The following is a 13,704-nucleotide window of genomic DNA, read 5'->3' as shown; positions in this document are numbered from 1 at the left end:
GGACATTTCCTGCCTTCCAGCATGCCAATTGCCGCTCCCATCAAAACTTGCGAACATCGTGCGGCATTGTGCTGTGTGAAAAACTGAACCATTTTAGAGTGACCCTTTTTATCTGTGGCCAGCCTAAGGCACACCTGTGCAATATATCATGCTGTCATCAGCATCTTGATTGCCACACCTGTGAAGGTGGATGGATTATCTGACAAGAGAAGCTCACTATCAAAGATTTTTTTCAGATTTGTGAACAATATTTGCGAGATGTATTTGTGTGTGTAAGAAAATGTTTTGATCGTTGAGTTCTTCTCATGAAAAATGGGAGCAAAAACAAGAGGTGTTGCATTAATTTTTGTTCAGTGTATTTAAGATTCAATTAGATAAAGACCAAGAATTTACTTATCCCGAAAGATAATTGTCTCCAAGAACAACAAAATACAATAAACACCAGCAGTCACAAACAGAAAAACTGCTACACTAACAAAGTCCAGCAAAAAGAAGCAATTACACATCTACAGACGAACATGAAACATACGAAACACACATGTCCACCACATCAAGTGCCAAGTATTAGCAGTATTTACAGTTAGTAGGAAAAAAAATAAACGTAGTGGCAAGTTAACGTAATTCACGTTACATAGCATTAATAATAATATCAATAAGTAAATATTGCACATAGTTTATATAGCAGCAAGTGATGTAAGATGGTAATTATAATTGATATGGTATATTGCAGCATAGTTTGGATGTGGAAGTTCTCAGTTCCCTTTCTTAAGGGTGAAGAGTTAACAGAGTTTGATTGCCACTGAGGAAAGCCCTTCCTGTGGCGCTGTGGTGGTCTTCGGGTTGATCTCAGTCTGTGGCTGAAGTGCTGCGGTAGGAAACCAGTGTGGCATGCAGGGGTGTCGCAGAATGCTGGAAGTTTCCTCAGCATTCTCCCCTCCGACACCCACTGGCCAAGACTCCTGATCCACTCCTCAGGACATGAGCCTGCTCTCCTTGACTGAGCTGTTTGAGCGGCATCAGCTGTCTTCCACCCCCGCGGCTCCAACACACTACAAGCAAAGAAGATCACACTGCGAAGACCACCGAGTCATAAAGACATCTGCAACACTAGTCTGCCAGACGTTAAAGGACCCTGAGTCTCTCTGAGGAAATAAAGGCGACTCTGGCCTTCTCTTAGGGCGGTCAGGTTTTAACTCCCAGCCAGTTCTATTGTCCTATGTGGAACTTGTAGCTGTCCACAATGTCCACATCCATGCCCACGATGTTTAATTGGGCTTGGGGCGGTACTTCGCTTCCTAAAGTCAACCACCTAGCTCCTTAGTTTTAGTGGACGTTGAGCTGCAGATGGTTCTGGACCGCACCACTCCACAAAACTGTCCACCACACTCCTGTACTCATCTTCCTGATCTCTTGATGATACAGCCCACAATGGCAGAGTCATCTGAGGAATTTCTGCAGATGGCAGGACTGTGAGCAGTGTATGAAGTTCTGATGTATAGACTGTGAACAGGAAGGGAGGAGAGAGGACCGTGCCCTGAAGAGCGCCCGTGCTGCTCAATATAATGTCAGAGGTGTTGTTCTGCAGTCTCACGTACTGTGGCCGAGCTGTGAGATAGTTAGTTATCCAGCTCACCAGTGGAGCATCCACCTGCATTTCCAGTAGCTTACTGCTGAGCAGGGCAGGTCTGATGGTATTGAAAGCACTGGAAAAGTCAAAGAACATGCCTGCCTTCTCAAGGTGTGTGTGTACTCTGTGCAGCAGGAAGATGATGGCGTCCCCCACTCCAATACGAGGCTGATATGTGAACTGCAGGGGGTCTAGTGATGGTGCGACCACTGTACGGAGGTGTTTAAGGACCAGCCTCTCCAGTGACTTCATGGCATGTCATATCAAAGCCACCGAAATTAAATTAAAGCAAAGATTACAAATGACAAAGCAATGACTCACACAGTTCATATTTCGTAATAGGTCAAATATAACAGAGGGATGGTTTCACTCGTATACATACATACACTCTTCCTTTGTAAAAATATTTACAGTAACAAGTCATTTTCTGGCTACATTTATTTAACTGTCTTTGCTCTAACCTAAAAGTATTGTTAGCACTGGGGCCAAAGCAGAACAAAGCCAAAGCAGCTTTCATTTTTGACTTTCTTGCTCTCTCTGTATTCTATGGAAGCCAAAATCTGCCACAGGAAAGAAAAAAGTGTATCCCGCTAGTCATAATTATGACTTACTTTCTAATTTTCTGACTTATTTATCTCAGTGATATGGCTTTCTATCTCCTTATTTAGACTTAAAATCTAATTATTATGACTTACTTTGTCATTATGTTTGACTTGTTATTACCATCTCATTATTTGGATTAAAGTTCAGTTCAATCAGGAGAGACTTCATTTTTTGTTGAAAGAACATTTATTGACTCATGCACTTCGCCCGACTGACATCGCGTGAGGTGTCTTCCATCTTGGGAGCGGACAGTGTCGATTCCAACCTCTCGGGAGACTTTACAGCAGATGAACTCAGTGAGGCCATAAGTAAGCTCAAGCAGGGCAAATCTCCGGGCCACGACAACATCCACCCGGAGTTCGTCACCCACCAGAGCACAACAACATCTGGCTTGCTCTGTGCATTCTTCTCGTCGTGCTACCGGAGGTCAAAGCTCCCAAAGACCTGGCCCCGCGCCTCCGTTATAGCTCTGCCGAAGCCAAATAAACCTGCGGAAGACCCCAAGTCATACAGACCCATCTCACTGCTCTGTGTCCCATTCAAGATCTTGGAGAGGATGATCCATAGCCGCATCGAGCCTGTGGTGGACTCACAGCTTCCACGGGAACAAGCTGGTTTTCGTTGTGGAATGTCAAATCAAATCAAAGTTTATTTATAAAGCACATTTAAAAGCGATTTTTGGTCAAAGTGCTGTACATGTAATAAATACTACAATCACTTAAAAACACATTACTACATTCATAATAAAAGACAATAAATTACAACAGATATATAAAAAACACAGGGAAAAGTCAGGAGTCGTGCTCCGCTCTGACTAAAAGGCCAGGGAGAAGAAGTGTGTTTTAAGAGTAGATTTAAAAACCCCTAGGGATCTGGGCCGACCTCACATGGAGGGACAGAGTGTTCCAGAGCCTAGGGCCAGCTGCTGCGAAGGCTCGGTGCCCTCGGGTTTTGAGCCTGGTCTTGGGCACTATCAGCAGCAGCTGGTCAGCAGATCTTAAAGCTCTGGCTGGGGTGTAGCGCTGGAGTTGTTCAGCTTTATAGGCCGGAGCCAGCCCATTTAGTGCTTTAAAAACAAATAAAAGGAGTTTAAAATCAATTCTGAACCGAATTGGAAGCCAGTGCAGAGAGGCCAGAATTGGGGTGATGTGGTCACGCTTTTTGTGGCCAGTGAGTAGACGTGCAGCTGCGTTCTGCACTAGCTGCAGACGCCTGGTCCATACCCACGTACAGAGCGTTGCAGTAGTCCAACCTCGAGGTAACAAAGGCGTTAATAACCCTTTCCAGGTCTTTAAAAGATAAAAACGACTTGGCCAATAGTCGTATTTAAAAAAAGCAGGTTTTGACTACGCTGCTGACCTGCTTATCGAATTTAAAAGCGTTATTGAAGGTCACTCCAAGGTTTGTGACAGAGGGGAGGATATTATTTTTGAGGGAGCCCAGAATATCAACCTGGGAGGCTGGAGGTTGGGGTCCAAAAAAGATAACCTCAGTCTTGCTCTCATTGAGGTTGAGGAAATGTTGGCTCAGCCAGGATTTAATCTCTGCTAAGCAGTTCATCAATAGCTGTAATGAGTTGTCATTTGAATTGAGTGGCAGATAGATCTGTACATCGTCGGCGTAGCAGTGGAAGGGGATGTTGTGTTTTGTGAGAATTGAACCTAGGGGCAGTATGTACAGTAGAAAAAGGATGGGGCCCAGAATCGAGCCTTGGGGAATCCCACAGCTAAGAGGGGCTTTGGCAGAGGAGAAGGCACCTAGCTGCACAGAGAAGCTACGTTCTGTCAGGTAGGACCTGAACCATGCAGGCTGTTTTAGGCAGGAAGACCTACTGTTTCTTTAGAGTTTTCCGGAAGAGCGTCCCTTCCTCGCCGGGGTATGGGGCTCTGATAGGCATAAGAAGGTCGGGGTCCGGGGAGATCATCGCAGCCGGTGGCTGAGTGACGCCCGAACGACGTGACCGGCATATGGTGGATCCCCGTGTTCGAGGGGAGGCCTTCAGTGGTGACATTGGAACTAGAGGAAGGTCACAGATAAAATAATCAGCAAAACTAAAACAACAGCAAACAACATCCACATTTGTCCATACAACCTTTCTAAATATATGGTTCTGGAAGCTTTGTGATGTAGGGAAAAGTCACTGGACGTTTAGGTAAACTGCAAATGACGAGCTAACTACAAACATGTTTATCAGCTGGAACATGCTGGCGCTAAAAGCTTCTGTCCATAGCTGCACTGTTATACTCTGTAGAAGGAAAATATGATATCTGAGCTTACAAACTAGTTAAAATTCAATCAGCAATCTTGCTAACGTTCAGTCAGTAACATTGTTAGTAAATTTGCCAAAGGTTCACATTTGTTTAAAATATAAAATGTTGTCTGAAAGCCTTGTTACTTGTGGATGTGGATGACATCTGCCAATCACATGCCTTGAACTCCAAACACATAGTGGACACTCATAGGGAACAAAGTAAAGAATCAGGACTAATTGCTGTTGCTTACCATGTTGTACGGCTGGAGAAGGAGGCGCTGTTAAAAGATCCTCCATAGATCCATGGACGGAGCTGTGGCATGACCATGATGGTTGGGGCACTCTGGGAAACCCCAGAGCAATTGAGTCTGAGTAGAGCTGAGCGCTGAGGTTTGCTATGCCAGGATTCCTAATTATTGGAAAGCCACAGACGCGCTCAATATACTGCCATCGATGGAGGCGCTCCCGTAAGCAGGCTGTTACTTCACACAAGGCATTCCTTTGGGATATATGAAGAGCGTTGTGACATGTGTTAATTATTTACTGTGACAAACACAATCAAAACTTGCCGAGTGTATTTTGTGACTCACTTTGCCTCCAGGATCTTCTGGTCAACTTGGTCTAGAGAGGAGCTGTGGGCGACCTGGAGAGTCCCGAACACAGAACTCCTCTTCTTCTTAATCCTCTCCGCCTGTGAGGAAGTACATGGGAAGGTCACTAAACCAAACTGAGGCTGCATGGCGGCCATGCTGATCATAGCCATGGTGAAATTCCTGGCTTGGCATTTGACCTTTGTGCCCTCAAAAAAAATGTAAATCCTTATTGACCATTACTTCCAAATGATGAAATTCCAGGCCTGGTTATGTATGTAGTAATTTGTTAGAATTTCTGTAATTTTTTTTACAGTTTTGCAACTAATCAAGTATAGTCACTGTGAACATTGGTGTGTTTTTCATGTCTGTCCCCCTTTTGTATGCATTACCTCTTCCTTGGCGATTGCAAGCTGTAATTCTGCTCTGTGCCTCTTGACATTGTAGTATTGGACTTCTACCTCATGTGTCAGCTGCAACCACAGCTGGAGGGTCTCTGAGGCATTTGAGCTAGCCTGCATGTCCTTCTCTGCCTGCTTTAGTGCTCCACGGACCTGAAGGGGTGGCATCAGTCAAATATTAGAGATCAGTTTGTAGACAAATGAATGAAAACTGATGTTGAAGATCTCCTATCATGCTATTTTTAGGCATCAGATATATCAAAACAATATATAAAAACATATCTATAATGTGTTTTGCTCAAAACACCAAATAGGTCATGCATTTTAGACATCCCTCATATCCCTCTATTTCAGCCCTGTTAGAGAATGGCTGATTCTCTGCTGGCCCCGCCCCCTTTTGAGCACGCAGTCACACTGTGAGTTCTGTGACGAGCAGGTTGTCTTCTCTCAGATAAATGCTGCCGTGATCAAACGCCACATCATGTTCCAAACCACATTAAGGATTATTTCTGAAACAGTATAGAGCTCAAATGCTTCTTTTCTTGAGGGTTTACCACAAGGTGAGTTATTTTCTTTATTTCCTACACATACTCTCTCCAGTACAGGATAGCTCTGAGTCTTAGCGATGCTTGCTATGTAAACAAAGACCATATTACGTCCAAAACAGTCTGCCATTGTTTCTGATGGCAACGTTTCTGATAGGGCTGTGGGTGTAAAGTCAGCCCATATTTCCGATATTACGTCATATCGGACGCAAATCTGGATCCGTGGTACCCCAGTTTTTAGAGATTTGGGTACGGAGGAAAAGAGAGAGGGTTTTAGTTCCCTGGAACACCGGGGACACATATTTATGTATAAAATACATCAAAAAATGCATTTTGCATGATAGGAGACCTTTGAAGCCTACAATTCCTTCAAATAACATTCACCTGTTTGCAACTTACAAATTATGTATCACTTGTCTCTTATGGCGCGACTTCTATTCTATTTTATTGTATTTACTTGCACTATTTTATCTGTTATATTGTGTGGCACTGTTGGAGGAGCCTGTGACCTAAGAATTTCATCGACATAACTACTCAGTAGCTATGTGCGAATTACAATAAAAGCCTTGAATCTTGAAATAATTTAAACTTTCCAAACTCTACCAAAGATGACAACATGACAGGTGATAACTAGAGAGTGCAGTATACTGTAGTTGTGTCTCTACCTGCACCAGCTCTTCCTCTGCCCATCTCAGGCGGCTGAGTTCACTGACAGCTCCCTGCCTCAGCTCGTGCAGTCGGTAAGCCTCCTCATGCGCCCCCATGATCTCATCCCTCATCTTCTCCTCCAGGTTCTGTTTTTCCTCTGCCACATTACGTTTTTCTTCCTGTGCTCTCTCCAGTCTGAGGAAGTGAAATGTTTTCGGTGCAATCAAACCAAACAAAGTACATTCAGTAATGTATAGTAAGTGAGAGATAACCAAATACTCACTGTTCCTGCATATCTAGGAGGCTCTGTTCAGCCCTCTGAAGACTTTCCAAATCTTTGATCATCCTGGCTATGTGGCATTTACTTGCTTTATTCTGGGTCCCAGCAAACCAGCAGCCTCCAACTCCCATCACCACCGATACAATGAGCAACAGGTCCTTCATATAGTTATGAGGGGGACCTGAGGTGGAATTGAGAGTAATGATTATGAATTGTTGATTAATCATGCAAAATAAAGTAATAGTAATTTACACATCAACAAGTTAGCAACAACACATTTGACATTCTCTTTTTTTAATTGACACACTGTTTCAGCCTATTAAACCGCTGCACACTGGTACTTTTTGGGGATAAACAACACAATAGGGACAAGTCAAATGTTATCTGTTAGATACTGGAAACATCTGAAGAATTTGTAGGTATTTAAGCTAAAGTGGCAGATTGGTAGAACAGTAACAGATACGCTAAAGAGACAGTGAGATAAAATGTGGTGAGGCCTTCTTACGTGTAGGAGGTCCAAACAATACAACATCCAGAGCTTTGATGTTGAGCTTCTGTTTGTCTCTCTGGTCCTGAACCCTCAAATGGCCACTCAGAAATGCTGGCTCATTGGCTGCAATCCTGCACAAAGGTGTTAGAGTTGAATGTGTTGTGTGACCCTTCAAAACAACTGACTTGTTTTTAAAGTTTCTCGCTTGGAAGACGCACAAGAGATCTGGCAGCAGTCAAATTGTCTTTTTTGCTTAGGAAGATTCCTAAATGAGTGAAGAAAAGTTGCTTCAATACTTCCATTCTTATCTCATTTCGCAAGGAGACACTCCAATCCCGTAAATAAAGTAGGATTCTCTTATTTCCACAGTTTTACAGTCAAATTATTATTCTTAACATCTTCCCTTAACCACATGATGTATTCCATTGAGGTCAAGGAAAATTGGAGAAAATATAAGAAAATGTTAATTTATTTGACTATCTGATTGCAGCCTTAATCCCGGTTGACTATAGTATTATTTTTGGATATCCTCACCTGGGGAGTGTATTTCCATTGACCTTAAAGTCTTTAAAGTTCCTTTCATACTGGGGCAACTCAACAAAATCCTTCAGCCAGCGAACCACATCATCTTGAGTCCAATTATGTACTGAAAGTGAGACAAAGAATAAGATAATGTAAGACAAGATAGACTGACACCTTGTGGAACAAACCCTGTCTCTCTCTTTCTCTCTGTCACACACACACACACACACACACACACACACACACACACACACACACACACACACACACCTTCAGACGACTTCCAACCCCTCCATAGCTCCTCGATTGTGATGTGTTGGTCTTCTCTGTGCAGGTGGCTGTGTTTGTTGGTCTGCTGCTGCTTCATGTCCTCGATTATGAACTGTATAACATAAGAGAGGGACAAAGGGAATATGTAAAAACTGAGAGAGTGAAGATCTCGGCCAAGGCCTTTCAGTAACTCCAAACAATCTGTGTATTTGCCATGTGATTTGGATCCCCTCTTTCTTTCCATGTTACATCTTTCTACCAAGTTGCATACAAATATGACTTGTAGTTCTTCTGTATTCCTGATGACAAACAAACCTACACACACACATACAAACAAACCAACCCGAGAATATAATGTCTAAAAAATATTAAGAAATGCAGATGCACAAAGCGAAGCTAAGGTCTCACAAAGACTTTTACGCACACATCTCTCCTTCCAAAAGCAGTCGGGATAATGTTGCAATGTGTTAAGTATTTAGAATTCAATTCTAGGAGTAAGGACTCTGTGTTTTAAGTTAGTATTTATTTAGAATGTGTGTGTGTGTGTGTGTGTGTGTGTGTGTGTGCGTGTGTGTGTGCGTGTGTGTGTGTGTGTGTGTGTGTGTGTGTGTGTGTGTGTGTGTGTGTGTGTGTGTGTGTGTGTGTGTGTGTGTGTGTGTGTGTGTGTGTGTGTGTGTTTTAATGCTGTCTTGGAATGTGTCCTAGGCTGTAAACGGAGACTTCATATGATTGCGAGAGGAATCTTGGGGCTGGGTTTTGATGAGCCCAGCCCCCTCCTGAAGTCTCTATGGCGACCGCAACCTAAGCCCCTGGATACTGTATCCCTGAACTGCATTCTATATGGCGAAAGTATTCTAGAATCATGGATTTACTACCAATGTCAGATACAATTTAAGACTCACAAACTCTTTGGAATAAATAATAATTCATTCTGGATATTTAAAAACGTAATAGTTATTAAAATGTGATCCGGAAGACACCTACTGTTGTGTGAACCACCACAAATGAGGTTTGTCTTTGGACACATTTTGTCAACAAGATATCCACAATAGGGTAAGTTGCAGTCCTAAAACTTCATTGGTGTGTTTGAAAATAAAATTAAGACTAAGTTAAAAGTAGGTGTGGTCCAATCAAGGCCACTGGAAATAGGGGGGCTAGGAGGTTTTGAAAGGGCAATTGTGGCATTATTACTGGTGTGATCCATTACATTACATTATATATCATTTTAGCTGATGGTTTTGTCCAAAGCAACTTACAATAAGTGCAAAAACCACAAAGTTTCAAACTCCGAACAACAAGCAGAGTGCAGATATATTAACTTCAAGCAAGATCATACCATAGTAAGTGCTGGTGAATTAGTTAAAAGGCCTAAATCAACTCAAAAAGTTATTTGTTTTTGATCCCATTTTTGATCCCATTGCATAATGGTCTTCAGTTAAAGAAAATTATTTTTGAAGAAAGAAAACTATGTTTAGGAGGTGCAATATAGTACAAGTATGCAAAAAGATCAGATACGATAAGATAACAGATGAATATCTAACCATTTTTGAAAATACAATTGTGTATTGTATTTGCCCATTAACTTGTTGTTTTTTTTTTGTCATGGAATTTCACTCAATTACAGAAGTTTGCTCAACTTAAATAATAGTATTTTATAGAATGTATTACATCACTGAGGCAAATCAATTATTATTTTATTTTTACTATAATAAATTGGCTAAAGAATAAGAGACGCAGAGATCGGGTATCATTAGGAGGAGTTATACTGTTAAGTGTAACTATGAAGGTCACCAGCTTTGCCGTGTTCTATTAGTGCAAACCAATTTTGACCCTGAGCCAAAAGCAAAGTAATACTGTTGCTATCTTTGAAGCAGCATTTTGACTCTTCCAGCAGCCAGGACACCTGTTGTTGCTTTGCCCTGTCTGTCTAATAATGCAAGAGCAGACATGCAGGGCCAGCTAGGAAAACAAGGTAAACATGAATGATGAGTCTTGTACCTCCACACTCTCCTCCACCTCAATCCCTCCGTCTTGATCATCGTCCATCATCTGATGGATGCTCCGAAGGGCTTCCAGGCTGTAGCGATCCGCCTCGCTCATACATGGTGGATATACCACCATGCAGGGATCTACATGTGACAGGAAGGCAATGACATTATATCAATTAGTATTATATTACACATACCAATCATATCAAACATGTCAATTGTTTATTTTGTAGCAGTAATGGATGGACAATGCTCGATTAATCATTCCAAATTCAAGGAGCAAAAATGATGTGTGAACATTTAGTTATCCATTATCTTCTGTACATCATAGAACTCTTCTCTTTTTGTATATTGTGAACTCCTTAACATGTAAAAAAGAAAAAAGTAAATGGCCATGGTTTCTCTTAAAACACAAAAAAAATTCGGACAGCAATTATTAATTACATGTTTGTTAAAATAAATTGTATAGGATGTCCTGTTAGACCAGTAGTTGAAAAAGGTGCCAGACAATATGACACATTTAATCCTCACGCCCTCTTGATACTGGAAAGGGACATCTGTTGCTAGGTATACCCCTCTCTCTCCATATATGTTGTGACTGTCGATAACATTTAAATGCAACACAAATCTTAATTATTTAAAGGAACCATTTCTATATATGTGTACAAACATAGGGAATAACTATCTACATATCAGTTTAAGGATTTGTTGACAAAACAATTTCTCCTTAAAATGCCTTTAGTAGCTATACATGGTCCTTGCACTTTTGTTTGCACTCTTTTGTTAACCACCATTATCAAGGAAAATATAAAGCTTTTTAAGTTAAGCATAATATCTGAGCCCAATGTCCAAATGTAAGTCTGAACCAGGGCTTTTATATTCATCTTATGCCACAATAGTGGAGTCAACAAGAGAGTCTCTGAACCAAGAGACTGACAAGTTCTGGCAAACAAGTTTGTTTCTGTAGTGTCTATAGATCTAAGCAGACTGTAACAACTACAGTTTTAACCAACTCTGAAATGGAAACACATGTAGACTGTAGACAATCACAATGCTGTTTAAATTCTGTAAGTTATCAAATGCTGTTATAAAAATAAAACATAAACGGTGTTGGCCAATGAGCTTTAGGCTAAATCCTTAACTCCAGCGCTCTATAAGACAAGGTTTGACAAACATACTTGTTCAAATGCCAGCAAAGATTCTCTAGAAAATTAGTCATTGTGGCCAAATGTACTTTTGTAATTACATGTTAAACGGTATAGTGTTCCAGGCTCAATACGGGAACACTAAGAAGATGACACAGCTTGTCATCATCGTCGTGAGTCAGAGCCCATTTTTGTTTCTGTGACTGTGTTATTTGGTTGCTCCAATGAGCTGAGGGGACAGGGGTCAAAGGTCTACTTGTTGAACCCACTGTTAAAACCAGCTGGAGTAACATACAGTATGTTACTCTCCATCCAAAATGTAAGGGGAAAACAAGGGATGTGAAGTGGCTTCAGATGAAACCTGTGAAATATTTTTTCTTAAAAGTTCTGATTTTAATCTCGGAACATTTTGCCAAAAATGTTGTAAATAATGACAAAGTAGTATAGTTTTAAGTCCAACATGTTGCTATAGTAAAAAAGCACCAGACTAAATGATGCTAATAGACTAGTAGAAAAGCACCAGGGGTGCAGAGAAGGTTTTTTCAAAAGTTTTAGAAATAACACAACATGAACAGAAGAGGACAACATTTATCAAAATGATTCATTATTCGGCTTATTCTCACATAAAGGATGAATGTATAGAGCTAAGACATTGATCCCATCATAGTTGTTAAGGAAAGTTGCATTTCTCAACAAGGAGGAGACCTCCCAGCTTGGCATGGCTATCAAATATCAATGGTCTATGCAAAGACCCTCTGGAAAGTGCGTGTCTGAGTGTGTTATCTGTGTCCCTCTGGGACCTAAACATGACCCGAGTTTCAGTCTTTTCACAGGTGAGCTGTTAGGAGACCTGGGAACATAAGAGGAGCACAATGCAGCCAAGTTATCTAGTTATGAGGTTACAGTTTTAGAATAAAAACAACCCAGACAAGGTCCAGCAATATTTAGTGTGAAACGTTTTTTTATCATGTCTTTACATAAATCTCTACATGTCATTTTGGCAATGACTCAAGAACACATGTTAACAAAGGGTGTTCTTGTAAAGTTGGCTGCATTGTCTCGAGTACAATGACCTGTGGACAGTGCTTTAAAATAAGGCAGTTCATCTTTCAGAGTCATCAAAATGGAGAAAATGGACATTCTTGGCTTTCTTTCAAGTGTAATAAATAAACAATATTTAGGGCTGAAACCAACATGGTTAAAAAATGTTGAATGGGTTACCATGTGCACAGTTAGGATACATTTTTTCAAATTTGAATGCAAAATTGGATACGTTAGAAATAGAATAATGCAAAATACAGAAGCATGACCGTCTGCCTTTCTCAGCCATTGTAGAGACGAGATTGAAGTTAGGCCTTTAGTCTAACTTTTGTAACATTATTGGCTATGACAGTGCATATTTGAAAAAATGCAACTATATGAGTGAGAGCTGATGTACAGCTTTCCTATATAAATTGGCTCTTCTGTAATACCTGTTGGGTCGAATCCTGCGCTCCCTCCGGGGAAGGTGAAGCCCTGGAGGTCCCCAGCGCCTTGCGCGACCACAAAGAGCGCAACGGGGAACACGAGGAGCAGAAGGGGGGACAAGGGAAGCATTGCAGATGGTAGATAATCCTGTTGTCCAGATTTAAGAAACTCTTTCAAATAGAAGGAGTAAGAACATACACAGTAACAACCCCCGTTTAGGAGGCAACGCGGTCAGTCAGCGACACTCGTCAAGCGATCCGAGTTATTATTTCAGGGTCAGCCTTGCAAGCGAGATGTGATACCGATGATTCACTTGAGAAATCATGCAAGCTGGGTAATTGGCACTTTGAATTGTATGAAAACGTGAAAAAAGTTCCAACACGACTCCAACATGATTTGTACTATCATCCGAAGAAGTCTGTGCGTAAAATACTCCAAATATGGTCTTTGGTATTCCGGCAAAATAAGAGACAGTGGTATTATTAATCCAAACGTGGCCTAATAAAAAGTTAGAATAAAAAAGTCCTGACGCTCATCCATCATTATTAAAGTCAAAATTGCACTCAGAAACAGATTTTAAGTGTGCCAATGTTGTTTAAATATGTAGACGAAATCAGCTTAATCCTGCTCATGGTGAATATTTCTTCCCTGCTCCTTGTTGTTCCTGTTGGAGTCTGTCTCTTTATAAACCTGATAATCGGATTTGTCCAGTTCTCTCTTCTGTCACCACTTTCCCAAAAAGAGACGTAGGAATTGTGACGTTCTTACGCGGATATGACCGCCCCACCTCTTGTCTCCCTCACTCCCCCCCCCCCCCCCACTCGCCTCTTCTAGCAACAGGGGCCCTAACACTTCATCATGTTTCCTAACCCAGTCT

At 41.4% G+C, this 13,704-nt stretch overlaps 3 protein-coding genes across 3 annotated transcripts in view; 2 read left to right on the top strand and 1 right to left on the bottom strand.

The window, feature by feature from the left end:
• Nucleotides 1-13,483, bottom strand: part of LOC104951380 (stromal interaction molecule 2-like) — a 19,228-nt gene extending 5,745 nt beyond the window's left edge. Inside the window, exons 1-11 of the mRNA XM_010778023.1 lie at nt 12,833-13,483; nt 10,226-10,356; nt 8,228-8,339; nt 7,970-8,081; nt 7,451-7,566; nt 6,949-7,126; nt 6,683-6,860; nt 5,464-5,625; nt 5,072-5,172; nt 4,733-4,980; nt 4,063-4,246 (exon numbers count right to left, since the gene is read on the bottom strand). Coding sequence (XP_010776325.1) covers nt 4,063-4,246; nt 4,733-4,980; nt 5,072-5,172; nt 5,464-5,625; nt 6,683-6,860; nt 6,949-7,126; nt 7,451-7,566; nt 7,970-8,081; nt 8,228-8,339; nt 10,226-10,356; nt 12,833-12,956 — 1,646 coding nt within the window. The 5' untranslated portion in view covers nt 12,957-13,483. The remainder of the gene's footprint in view (nt 1-4,062; nt 4,247-4,732; nt 4,981-5,071; nt 5,173-5,463; nt 5,626-6,682; nt 6,861-6,948; nt 7,127-7,450; nt 7,567-7,969; nt 8,082-8,227; nt 8,340-10,225; nt 10,357-12,832) is intronic.
• The window catches only part of cp (ceruloplasmin), a 737,508-nt gene that overhangs the window by 457,789 nt on the left and 266,015 nt on the right, over nt 1-13,704 (top strand). The gene's annotated exons all lie outside the window — the stretch shown is intronic.
• Nucleotides 1-13,704, top strand: part of n4bp2 (NEDD4 binding protein 2) — a 78,927-nt gene that overhangs the window by 26,071 nt on the left and 39,152 nt on the right. The window lies entirely within an intron of this gene.

This window comes from Notothenia coriiceps, unplaced genomic scaffold (genome assembly GCF_000735185.1).
Source record: "Notothenia coriiceps isolate Sejong01 unplaced genomic scaffold, NC01 NC01_scaffold00018996, whole genome shotgun sequence".
Lineage (NCBI taxonomy): Eukaryota > Metazoa > Chordata > Actinopteri > Perciformes > Nototheniidae > Notothenia > Notothenia coriiceps.
The sequence above is the reverse complement of the archived record's forward strand: the minus strand, read 5'-3'. Positions and strand labels throughout refer to the sequence as shown.